The sequence below is a fragment of the Fukomys damarensis genome, unplaced genomic scaffold (genome assembly GCF_012274545.1).
Source record: "Fukomys damarensis isolate Sample0158 unplaced genomic scaffold, DMR_v1.0_HiC HiC_scaffold_17, whole genome shotgun sequence".
Lineage (NCBI taxonomy): Eukaryota > Metazoa > Chordata > Mammalia > Rodentia > Bathyergidae > Fukomys > Fukomys damarensis.
Genome location: NW_022900929.1, coordinates 4,287,347 through 4,301,021, shown reverse-complemented (window position 1 = coordinate 4,301,021; position 13,675 = coordinate 4,287,347). Strand labels below are relative to the sequence as shown.

General features: G+C 43.4%; 1 protein-coding gene across 2 annotated transcripts in view; it reads right to left on the bottom strand.

Annotated features, from left to right (window-relative positions):
• The window catches only part of Sdk1 (sidekick cell adhesion molecule 1), a 551,006-nt gene that overhangs the window by 203,191 nt on the left and 334,140 nt on the right, over nt 1-13,675 (bottom strand). For both annotated transcript variants that reach the window (XM_010642816.2, XM_033764800.1), the window contains one exon: nt 6,450-6,586. In XM_010642816.2, the coding sequence (XP_010641118.1) occupies nt 6,450-6,586 (137 nt within the window). The remainder of the gene's footprint in view (nt 1-6,449; nt 6,587-13,675) is intronic.

Here is a 13,675-nt window from a genome sequence, read left to right as displayed (position 1 = left end):
CACACACTCTCTCTCTCTCTCTCTCTCTCTCTCTCTCTCTCTCTCTCTCTCTCTCTCTCTTTTGGTACCTGGGATTGAACTCAGGACCTTGTGCTTGTAAGGTAGGAGCAGTGCCACTGTGCTAAATCCCCAGCCCCAGGTTCTCTTGATATATAAAAAAAGGGAACATCATTAATAAATGGATTATTTGATTTATCATGCCGAGAATGAATCATTTAGAAGAAATAATCATAATACATATAACATCTCAGTTCAGATGAATTAAATTTAAATATATTAAAATTAAACTTCTTTAAAAGGCGAAAATTTATGCTATTTATTTTGTTTGATGGGGTTGCAATATCCAAACACAAAAGAAACTGTAAAGGAAAGTATCAGTAGATTTAACTACATAAGAATTAAACACTTCTCCACATCAAAAAGTAAGGTATAAAAATTAAGGGTAAAAAAGCAAATTGAAAAATACTTGCCACAAATGGATGAAAAAAAAAACCCCAACAACAACAACAACAACAACAACACCCCAAAAAACAAAAAACCTTAAGCCTTCTATAGAAAAACAGGGGAAAGAAAATTGATAGATCACAGCAGAGAAGGCATCTTGGGAAAATGTGCTCAACAGTGCTCATAATCATAGAAATAAACTTAAACAACTATTAGAACATCTCAATCTTAGAATCAAAAGCCTTCTTGATGGAAGACTATCTTTGCAAGTTTAATGTAGGGAAACTATTAAAATAATTTCCTTCTACATAGTCTTTTTAGGGTTTCTGTCCTGCCTTTGATGGCACCCCAAGGCCTTAGTTTGTTAGATTCCACACAGTGGTGGCGAACCTACAGCCCACATGCTACAGAAGACTTTGTATCCTTGAAAGCTCTAAAAGGCTCAACATCGCTCCAGCACAAAGGACAGCGCCTTTCAAAAGAGACAGGGCAGCTCCTCCTAGAGGTGGATCTGGGCATAGTGCCCCGTAGAGGAGATGGGCTTGTGTCTCCTGCACTTTTGGGTGAGATAGGATTGATTCCTTTGGACATGAGACAGGACAGTGCCCAAGACCAGGACAACACTTGAGGGCAGATAGTAAGTGGGAGTCAACCAGATAAAGGCAGAAAGGTAGGAGGATAGAATTTGCAGACAGTGAGTGCTAAATACCTGTTATGTGTGGGAAACTATGGGCAATGCCTTACTGCTGGAACACAACAAGTGAAGTGATGAGTGACTGCGATAAACCTTGGAGGCAGGTGACAGTCAGATGAGGCATGGTGCTATCTACTATGCTAATGAGCCTGGACACTACTCCTCAAGCAATGAAGAGTTTTATATAGGACAGAATTAAGCCACCAATTTGGTTGGTAGATGGGTCAGTGACTAGCTTCCAGTTGTGGTGGATGCAAGGCACCCTTTGGGGGAACCAGGAGCAATGATGGGGGAACACTAGCCTTACTACCCAGGGCCCCTGGGGCCATCTCTGTAGAGCTCTGAAGGGTTCAGTTAGGGAGTTACTTGGCAAGGTATGTACTTTGTGTTACTACTCTTGAAGGCTTAGTGAAGGAGTCCTTGTGGAGGACACTTCTACAGGGCAAGGCGACAGACTGGGACAATCCAAGAAGGACAATGAGCTAGATAAAATTTTGCAGTACAACCAACAGAATTCATTAATACATTTGTGAGGAAAGAGAACAGCAAAGGATACAGGAGTGAATTTCCATCTCAATTTAGAAGAGGAACCATTTTGCAGAGGAGATGACAAATTCTATTTCAGATAGTTTAACTGTGATGAGTCTGCAGGACATCAAGGCAAAGATGTCTGAAGTTCAGGGAGAGTTCTTGGTTGGAAACACAAGCACTTATGATATGTGAAAGACAAACCATGGGAACATATGAGATCACTGGGGCAAGCAGGTGGGATGAAAAGGCCATGTACTGAGCAAAAGAAACCTGGGAAGTCCGTATTTTAGGGGCATAAGAGAAAACAGAGTCTTTAGATCATTCTGTACAGGCAATCAAGAACATTGAAGGTCAAGAAGATTGGGGGATGTTCAGTGATCTGTCCCTGAAAACAGTAAGATACAGCTTCACAAGGGAAGAGTGGACAGACTGAGAAGGTAGGAGGCTGAGATGACTCACAGAGGCCACTATTTTGAAGCAAAGGGAGTTAGGAGAGGGAGAAATTGAAAGCAGAGGGCAAAGAGGGGCTAGCTGATGAGCCAAGGCCAGGAGGAAGTTGGAGAAAGGCTAAGTGCAGAGGTGCAAAGCTGGTTCTCCTATATGAAGGATTATAGAGATGAGTTTTATTCCTTATGCTTCAAGCCATTTATAAATATTTGTTAATGAACATATATAAATTTCATAGGGCCAAACTTATTTTGTATTAATATAAAATCACACTGTAAATATTCATATCTACTAAAAAACTAACAGGAGAACTAAGTAGGATGAGGTACTCTGAATTTTTAATATAACAATACTTGTTACCTACAAGTACTGACCAAGAGACATATGGTGGTTGGCACTGAGGTCTAAAAAAATGATTTAATTTTTTGTAGTAACTGGTAAAAAGACCACCATTATTCCATTCCAGCAGTGAGATGCCTTAGTCCAGCCTACAGAAAACTGGCAGAGGCTCTTTAAGAACTAAGAGGCCTCTCCCAAATATCAGGATTACCATAGAAACCATGGCAACTGTTGCATTAGATGAGCATTTGCATATCAGCATTTGCATTTCTAACAATGTGTGATGCCAGTGCACTCAGGCTCAAGGATACATTTATTAAAAGGGAAATCATTGCTCTTATACAAATACAAAATGAAAGTGGATCAACAATTTCAGTTAGCTCAGTAATTTATGAGGGAACCAGTAAGATGTTACAACTGTATCAAAGGAGAACTAAAAAATACACATATGTTGATGATGCTAAAATAAATTCACAAACAGATGCACACGGGTCAACATCTACTGAAAAACAACCAATTACATTTTAATATTCTACAGGGTAAAATTCATTTGCATCTATTTCCATTTCTATGGACAAGAATCATTTGTGTTACTGTTAAGTTTTCTACACTTTACAGAGTTCTCAGATGGTCCACATACAATGAAAAGTGCAGGGCCTAAGAAATCAGATAATCTGATAATCTAGGTGAGATATCCAATAATCTGTTTTGGGTTCTGTTGCAGTTACTTGTTTTTCACTGTTGAGACAAACACCTGACACTCACAAGTTAAAGGAGGAAAGGTTTATTTTAGCTCACAGTTTGTAGAGATTTCAGTTCACAGTCAGCTGGCTCCAAGGCATGGTGGCATGACAGAGGAACATCAGAGAGAAGAAAGAGTTCATGGCAAGGCAAGCAGGAGTCAGCAAGCCACAGCAAGCAGCAGGCAGAAGTAGCAGCAGCAAGTCTGCCTCTCCCTTTTATCTCATCCAGGTTATCAGCCTTTTGGGTGGCGCCAACCACACCTAGGACAGGCCTTCCCTTATCCACCTGCTTAACCCTAGCATCACATCCTTAATCCCATATCACATCCTAATCCAGCCACTTTTGAAACTGCCCATCTATGAGTACATGAAGCTTTGAGGGGAACACTTAGATATGAGCTGTAACAGGTTCACTTCAAAGTCTTTCACAAATTTTTCCTGACAGTTGCCCCCTCCGTGATCATCATAACCTCAAAGAAAGATATCTTGACCATAACCAACATTTTAGAGAATGGGACAAATTCTGTCATAATTCAACAGAATTTTCATACTCTTTCTAGGGTCCTGGCTATTAAGCCACGAAGAGTCCCTGATTATCTCAATGAATACCCCAGAATCCCCTAACCTGCTATGTGCCCCCTCCCTGTGCACTTCTCAGCCCAATTATCAGGTACCTTGAATGGGGTCCTGGGTGACTATAGTCCCCCTCTGTTCCTTGAGTTCACTAAGAGGCACCTGGGACAAGAGAACCATCAAATTTCAGAGAGCAAACCACAGGGCATCTACAGAGAGAGGGTCAAACCCCTGCACACAGTGTTTCTACTTTAGTCAAGAGCATGGACAAATGCTCAAATGAAGCTCCACAGTTCTGCTCTATAAAGCTCCAAAGAGGCCCTTCTTTCTCTGGTGATAGGAATGCTGTGAGGAAAGGTGTTATGAAGCACCTGCCTCAGCCACTACATGGTGCCCTTTTTGTCCCATTGTTTCCAGAACAGCATGCCCTCTGCCTACAGGAGGAGCTGGCCACAGAAGCTCCTTAAGTAGCTGAGTGGATGGACTGCTCGATGAGGTTATTCAGTACTGTCCACTTGCACAGAGCTGAGTGTAGGCCAAATGTAATTTCCATTTTGGTGTACTTGCTGCTAAGCTGTTCTTGCTGGCTATAATTAGCCAGCATGTTCAGCTGCATCTTAAGAGCACTTATTCCTAATAAAAATAAAAAAATCTGATCATTGGCTCAAATGATGGATCAGGCCTTCCATTTGCCATGGCAGGAAGGCACACAGTACACCAACTGGCAGGAGCATGCACTCTTCAGCTAAGGCCACAGACTTACACTACTGATGTCAGGGACAGCCAAGAGACAACCACTTCTTCCACACTCAATTCTTTGTATAATGACCCTTGCATCAGAGACTCTGAAGGCAAAACAGGAGAGCCAAGAGGCTCCTGAGGACCAATGATGTCCTTAAGGGTTCCTTTTTCAGTGAAATGAAGCAAACTGAACACCTACAGGGTTGTCCAGCAAGTGATAAGCACTAGTCAAAGAGCAGTCTTGCCTAGGCTGGGGGTGTAGCTTAGTGGTGGACCACATCTGCAGCATTTGCCTGAGGTTCATCTCTAGTACTACAAACAAAGAAACAGTGACATGGACCCTGATGGATCTATCTTCTTGCCTTTGACAGAGAAGGCTGATCATTTAATCTCTACAGACCAGCACCCAACAGAATGCTTGGCGTAGACCAAGTGACCAGTCAACACTTCCTGATGGACAGATGGTGAATGGATGAATGGGTGGGTGGGCCGAGGGGTATGTAGGTTGGGTGCGTAGGTGAATAAGTAGGTGCATGGATAGATGAATGGGTCGGTGGCTGGATGATGACACATAAAACTGCCCCTGACTTAGGCAAAAATGTCTGACTTCTTGGAAGAATGAGTCATACGATCAATTGACAAAATAGGTGGGATGGCATTTTGAAGTAATATCTTATTTGACATAAACTGGGGAAAGTAGAACATTCCCTTTTGAAAGATGGTCTAGGGCTGTAATTTAGAGTCTATCGTGGGGACTGTAGCAGAGAGATAATTGTTAGTTCACTTGTTGAGTACCTACTAAGTGCTAGGGATCAGGGACCCAAAGGTGGATAGATCACAGTTCTTGATCTCAAGAAAATAGATGCTCAGTGGGCAGTTTTCCCAGTGGATATCTGCCAGGATTCTGATGACAATGGCTCTGCACCTGTCACATTCAGAAGCCACACAGCCAAGACATTCTCAGCAAAACTTCGCCTTCTCAAAGGTTATTTTAATAAACAATGCTACCTCCTCCCCTCTGGTAGGAGATAATGGTCTGGAGAGTGAAGGGAGCAGATTTCAGCTAATTGAGAACACAAAGGGGTAGGACTATCACTGCAGCCAGGTGCTGGGTGGGCAGAGGGAAAAGGGCCCCAGGCTCCAGCTTGAGTAATACAGTAACGAAGGATGCTAGTAATAGGATGGAATGGCCATGGTGGAATGAGGAGGACAAAGTCAAGGTTAAAAGCCACAAGATGTGTTTTTAAGCCCTAAATTTGTGATGTCTCTGTGACCACTGGGTACGAATGTTCTATCCCAGGACTCCATAGATGGAGGTCTGGGTCATAGGGAAAGGTGACCATCATATCATAGGAACACTGGGGGCTTCTCAGGAGGACCTGCTGGGACAGCAGGAGGGGACAGCAGGTGAGTTCATGGATGGAACATGCCATGGACAGGCAGAAGGGCAGAAGCAAGAGAAAAGCTAAGCTGCTGGGTAACCCAGGAAGGGAGCAGTCTAAAAAAGGGGGCTAGTCTACAAAAGGGGAGCTGTCTAAAAAAGTGAGGTTGAAGCAGGGAGGAAAAACAAGTCTAAACAATACTTCGCACCATGCCTATACTAGAGAAAAATCCCAAAGATGTACACTGTTGTTACTGCAAACTCTCAAGCCAGCCCCGGGGAGAGGCACCCTCACCCCTTTCCAAGTGCACTCTGGGGAGGACCACACCGTCATCCCCACATCCAGGTCCCCACAGGAGCCCTCTAATAATGCTTCCCGTCCTCCTCCCAGCACATGCCACCTTCCTTTTTCCTAAAGCGTGAGCAACCCATAAAGCACCATGACATTTCTCTGGTGGTTGTAGGTCTGGACCAGTAGTAAAAAGTTTAGGACATTACAAACTCATGAGAAAAATCTCATGACTGTTGAGAGCAATAGTTCTATTAGGCTACTCACTGTTTTCAGACAGCTCCACAATGTAGCGAAGAACAGGGCTGTTCCCATCGAAGGGCCGGACCCAGGAAAGCACCACGGCGTGGCTTCGTGAGGGGCTCAGGCTGGCCAGGAGGTTCTGAGGTGGGTGGGGCAGTTCACTGGAATGAAGACAGGAAAAGGGATGAGAGAAAAATGCACATCAGCTGACGTTAGCTGGGTGCTTGTGCCAGAGTCCTGGTGTGAGGCCTGGGAATGGCAGACCTGAAATATACTCGGACCCAAACACGGCTCACACCTCCTCTCCCTAAAAAGGAACAAAGCCCAACTCCATCACTCTTGGTGCCACTGTGTTTTCTAAACATAATTCGATTGAGTCCCTGTGGTATCAAAACAACTAATGGCATTGCCACTTAAATGGGCAGCATGTGTGCACATTTTTATACAGTATATTATTTAATAGAGAAAATCTGGTCAACAATTTTTTAACAACCAGAAGCTGGTAATGGAAATGCAGCAAAGCATATAAACAGGAAAAGCCCTGGCAAACACGATTCAGTGTGAAAGCTTTCCCAATAGCCATTTGGAGTTACTAGCAAAAATGCCCACATGTATTCCTAGACAGAGTTGCCTCATTTATTGACAGCATGAGGTTACATTGTCATTCTGTCTTCGGTTGGATAATGGGGGTTGGGGGAAACACTTAAAAGGAAATGCGGTGAAAACACTAATGAAAATCCCATGGAAATGGTAAATAACACATCAGCAGGGCTATAAAATGGAAAGGCAATTAAAGCAAATAAATTCTAAAGAGAAATTACTAATAAAAAAGTTGTTACTGGGATTTACTGGTGGCTGCAGATCCTACAGTGTCGTGTGTCCCAGCCATGGTCCGTCAGCCTTGGAGTCATGAGCGCCCAAGTCGTCTTGAGTAATAGTCTGAGAGTAGCACCGGCCCTGTGGTACTTCTAGATGGCTTCCCCTCCTGTAAATGTTCCCAGGCAGTGCTGGCATAGGGAATGCTCTTTTATCCACTAACTAGTTTGGGTCTGTCTCAGGCACCAGTTACTGCTAAGCCACACAGGTCAGAAAAAAAGGCCATCATTAAACTTGATATTTTTAATTTAAAAAATGTATGCATTATCCTTTGAAATTCATGAAGCTGTTCTGTGCTTTCAGCTACCTAAGAAACACAGCTCTCTCTATCCCATGAACACCACTTATAAACTCACCAATATTTCTCATGTAGATGGCAACTCCATTATACATTAGCACAGTAAAGCATAAACCTGAGCTTGGAATGTTACCTTGTTTTCCCCTTAACTGTGAGTTAAGTTTTAAATCAGAAAGGGGTTATTATTTCGATTTGAGTTTTCCAATAACTAAACCACCACGAGATTTCCAATGAAAAACAATACAGAGGAAACACTGGAATAAAAACATCTATCCTAACTCTCCCAATCCCCATTTCCTATTTTTTCTGCCAGTATGAACTGGTTTTATCTGAAGCCAAACCAGGGATAAAATAGCTACACCTGAAAACAAACCAAGACTAATCTTGGATAAATATATAGTGAATGTTTAAATATGTATTACAGTAAAAGACACATTACCATTAACCCCCCTGAAGATATTCCTCTTTGCTTCTAACCCACTTCTCCCATCACTGGTGCCACTTTCTAAAGCACTTCTGGAAGTCTTCTCGTGACTCTTTTAATGATGTATGATAAGAAATATGGTGAATGCTGCTTCTGATGTCAAATAACATCCAGCAGAAAGGTAGGCCCCTAAAATCTTTACAGTGAGTCCTCATCCACCTTATACCATGGATTTGGCACTGTGTGGCTTCTGGCTCTTTCTTAGAGTCAAAATGACAATGAAAGGAAAACATTTTGAATCAATACAGGATATTGAAACAGCAAAACTAAAGTGCAACTAAAGACACTTATGAAAGAGGACTTCCAGAAATGCTTCAGAAAGTAGTAAGAACGATAAAATTAGCATGTTCAAAGCAAGAAGATGTATTTTGAGGAAATTCATTGTGATGTGTCTTTTACTGTAATAATTAAAAAAAACCTAAGCATTCACTGTAGTTAAAAAAAAAAATCTTACCTGGTATATATCCAAATAAGACTGTGAATAATAAAGAATGTATCTAATCTAGGATGGAATTCTAAGCCTTGAATGTTCTGAGGAATGGTACTGTCTTTTTAATTTATGGTGGGCCTCCTGACCACACCTGGGTACGTGTTTATGAGGTGACCCTGGTAGCCCCTTGATGGTTTCAGGCTGGAAAGAGAGCCATGTAATTACAGGGTGGGAGCTTCTGCCAGGGGTATTTGCCACAGGTTTCTGATGTCTGGAGGCTAGAGATTGAGTTCAGTTATTCGCCAGTATTTCAATCCATGGGGAAACCCCATGAAAAGCCCTGGACCATGGAGCTAACTGAGGCTTCCCTGGCTGGGAATACGTAGAGGGCAGATGAGGACATGGGATCTTCCTAGACCTTGTCTCATTCTTTTCTTCCTTTGCCTGGTCCTGACTTTTCTCCTTTGTAAGAAAATTATCGTCTACTTATAGGACTTTCCTGAGGCCTGGTGGTAAATTAAAACTGCAGGGTACAGTGGGAAGCCCCAAGTTTTAACCAGCTGGGCAGAAGAACAGGTGGTCTGGCAGCTTGGAGTTTGTGGCTGGCATCTGAAGGGTAAGCATCTTGTTGAGGACTGACTGACATGTGAGATCTCTGCTGTCTCAGTGATAAGTGTCAGAATGCCACTGTGGGGATTGTCCTTGAAATGGAAGGTTTTCTGACCCAGAGAGTGTAAACTCTGGGAAGCTGCTGGAGTTGTCTAGAAGATGTCCTGGCTATTCTTTGTGTGGACTCTGCTGGTGCTCGAAGAGGTTCCCTGTCTGCCATGCCTGCAGCCCCAGGCCTCAGGGGCAGACCTAAAAAAGACACATGTCCAAAGGGAGCTCACATGCGGCCTTTTAGGACAGGACAGGAAACAATTCCAATTTCACATGTCAGGGGGATTATGAGGGCTGACAGTAAGGTATGAATCATTTCTCCACTAAAACAAGTGCTTTTACTGTCCATCCTTTTTTCTAGCCAAAAGTGCATTGAGCAATGACCAGTCTTACAATGACTGCCTTTCTTCTCTTGAGGCTGGACAGCTTGGTGAACTGTGGTCCAGGTGCACTCACTCATCTGGAAGCCACTACCTGAGCGCTTCCATTGCCTGGTGCCAGCGTACAAGTCCCTGGACTGTGCCCACGTGCATTGCCCTCTCTCAGAATGTGATTCCTGTGGTCATGGAGGTCCTGACCTCTGCCTCCTGCAGAGCATAAGTGATCACTAAGAAGGCCACAGAGCTTGCTCTGAGGGGCACAAAGAACAGCAATGGGAGCTGAGGGCCTGGGATTAGGGGTTAAAAACACCTTTCTACTAAGACTGTTAAAAAAGACCTAAGAACTTAAGAACAAAGTGGTCTTAAGAACTTTAGTGCAGGACCTGAGTCCCTGCAGCTGAGTGGCATGGGGATACATACACACACACACACACACACACACACACACACACACACACACGACTGCTATCCTGAAATCTCAGGAAGCATGGAATTGCAACCACTGCTGCCCATGGCTCAAAGCTACACCCCGTATAATGACCTTGTCAGCTGTGAGCTTTACACACTTCATGGGGTTCAGAGCTGGAATGGGATTTGTCTTTCCTAGTTATAGTCCCTGTCTAATGTGAACATCTCCCAACATATTTCTTGTGCCCAACATTACCTGTTTATCTATATTGATGAATGTAACTGTATTTATACCTACAATGAACCAATAAACTTAATAAAAATATCTTTTTTTTTCTGATAGTGGCACTGGGAATTGAATTCAGGGCCTTCACATTGAGCTGCATCTCCAGCCCCTGCCTTAATTATTTTTTTTATTTTGAGACAGGGCTGCCTAGTCTCAGCTTGAATTTGAGATCTTCCTGCCTCAGCCTCGAAGCAGGCTGGGATTACAAGTATGCATCACCACGACTGCTGCAAGGAACCTTTTAATAGATACTGAAAATATAAACCTTAAAGTCTTTTAAATAAATCCCAGTTACCTTTGAAATTAGGGTTTGTGAGACCCTTGACTAACCTGTCAATAATAGACAAATAGGGCTGTAATATATTCTGAATTCATTTCAGAAAATCTTATCTAATAGGAATGGATTACATCCAAGCAGTTCTCTGCCAACTTTGAAAGGAGATAAATGATCTGCCATGACTCACAGACAATGATAGCTGGAAGGGTGACAAATGGAAGAGATCTTGAACAATGGAAATGAATCCCAGTGCTGAGTCACTGCGCAATGTAAAGGGAACGAGGAGTTACCATCAGGCAAATTACACCACGATAATATCAGAGATTAACAACAAAAGTAACAAAAACCCAGACTATATGGGAAGGAGACTGAGCAAGGTGTTTGTGAGGAAAACGGCTTAGAGGAGAGAGAACAATTGGCGAAATTGCAACTGTGGGGAAATTGCTCAGGCAGAGGAGGGTTGGGGCGGCATTTTCCATATGAGAAGCACTGCGGGCGGATGCTGGAATGATGACTCGGTCAAAGCTATCTTCTCAGCTTTGCAGTGAGAAGGAAGATGATGGGGCTCGGTATTAAATTGTTCGCTCCTTATTAGGGCTTTGTCAGAAGTACTTTTATTAAAAGAAACCTCTCTGGGATAGGTACTTAGCTCAGTGGTTCTGCCACCTGCCTCGCAAACACAAGGTCCCAAGTTCGATTCCCAGTACCAAAAAAAAAAAAAAAAAAAAAAAAAAAAAAGAAACCTCTTCCACTGCCCCAGGTCTGAGTCTTCCAGTTGGCTCTGTAAATTAGTTTTTCTCCTACTCCAGGCTCATAAGCATTCGCCTCTGAATGCAGGAGGAGAGAGGCAATGCTAAATGGGTCTTTAAATGATTGAACAATTAATCAACTCATAAAGCCCCAGGAGCCTGGTCCCTCTGTTGTACTCAACAGGGCACACAACGCTTTGGAGGATACAGAATCACCTCAGGAACCAGCTCCTGCCCTCACAGCACCAGCAAACTAGGAAGGAAGACACAGCTGAAACAAGGGGTGACAACATTTAACACTGACCTGTGCTGTCAATTCGCAGGACACATAGGGGACCATCTGGAATTGAGAAGCCCTTCTCTTAGGGAGGGGATTAAGGCAGAGCCCATGGTAACCACTCATCCTTGATGTGCACAGCACACTGTCCTACTTCAGTGAGTGGACTGAGGCCTACTCAGACTTGTACTGGAAACCTCCTATGTGCCTGGCACAGGAGTCGCAGCAGCAACAGCAGCAGCCACCTCTAGTGAGTCTGAGGTCACTAGGATGTGAATGAAACTAACATGGGCTAACTGAAAGAAAGCCCCTGCCAGAGGCCACAGTGTCCTGATGCGGGGGAGGAGCCCCTTTTCCTAAGATGGAGATGAACCAGCAAGATTAGAATTTCTCCAGGGTGCCTCTTCAGCTGGGCTCCAACAAGCCGGGCTCCAACGGGTTTATCTGATCCTCACAGCATGCTTTGAGGTCAGTCTGCAAGCTGAGCAAACTGAGGCAGGGAGGAGAGATCTCCTGTCATCGTCCCTGACTGTCATGGGTATGAGGCATCGCTACTGTAACTGGCTGAGTCAGAGCTGAGGCTTGGTACTCAAGTGCCGAGTGAGGGACAAACAAGCATGACCACGTGCCAAAGCACTGTCTATTTTTGAGAATCTCACTTCTAATGATCCTAATTTCTATATTTAACAAAGTAGCTTTTAGCTGAAGTGGAGAGGAAAGGGGGAAACAAGCTTTTAGGCCTCTGAAGGACACTGCTTAGCCGTTAAGTACCTCTCAGACCCTTCTGTAGTATGAGAGTTTTTATTTCCCTTGCTTTATTTTTTTTTTTTTTGCCGTGAGTAAATCACGAAGATGTTACAGATCTCTATTTGGAAGACTGTGAGAAGCACCAAATGCCCTACAATTGTGTTATTATTATCATTATTATTGTCATCACTGATATTTTAGAGCTTCAGGCCTGCTTGGATCTGGAGATGAACAACTCTCCTGATTTGTTCAGACATGGAAAAGTGTGGTGTTTTTAACACCAGTAACTCACAAGACCAATAGCCTTCCAATCAGCTCTGCAACCAGTGGCACCTAAACTGGTTTAAATCACAAATCTGCAAATATTTCTATATTTAGAGATGAGGTGTTTTACCACTGCAGAATGCCTATTATTTTACACATACAGCAACATTTGCTGAAAAATGTATTTTACTTAGAGGAAATCAAATAAGCAAATAGCACGGAAGATATGTAAATCAGTAGAACATAAAAACTGTGCAGAATAAAAAGAATGTGTTATATTGGAAGTATGCAATTTGGCTTCTGCTGACAGAGTCTTTATGAACTGCTAACATTTATTATTTGATACCAACAATGGATGATCTAAGAGTTCTCAAAGGTAGTTTAAAAATGTGAATAGCTTGGGAGATTATATGAATTCACTGGTGATGTACTCCAATATCATCAAAATGAAGAACAGGAAACTCTGACTTGAGACCCAGAAGGAAGGAAGAAGAAATGGTAGAGATATGCAAGGGCTTTGCTGGAGGGACAGGAGCTCATGTGTTTATTTAATGAGAAACCAAGGGCCATGAGCACCAAAGGTAAGAAGGAGTCTGGCCATAGACCTATACATATCACTTCATTCGTTCATTCAGACAGCATATAAGACTCTCTCTCTGGCACTCAGAATGTAAACCTGTGCCTTGAAGTGCTTGAGGAGGGGAAAAAACCAAGGAGGTAGAGCCCCATGCCACAGTGTGGTCCAAGTCCATGCTTCAGGGAGGGTGGGAGGACCACAGCAGGCATCCCATGTCCAAATGGCAGGAAAAGGTGCCCTGTAGTGGAATGTGAGAGTACATGTGGACAGACCCCTTGCAGGTAGTCCTGGAAGAAGATACAGCCACACCATGGAGACTGCAGATGGCTGCAGCATGCTGGATGGGGTTGGGGGCACAAGATGGGTGGAAAGGAGGTCCACTGCTGATGGCAGAGGGTAAGGAAGACCCTAGCTGGAAGAGAACAAGGAGTCATCTGGGGAGAGCCAGAATGGGAAGTGCAATGGAATTTTTCTAGGTACTGATGGTACCACAGGGCTTTTTGGACTGGCTGCTACACATCACTAAGCTTTTACATT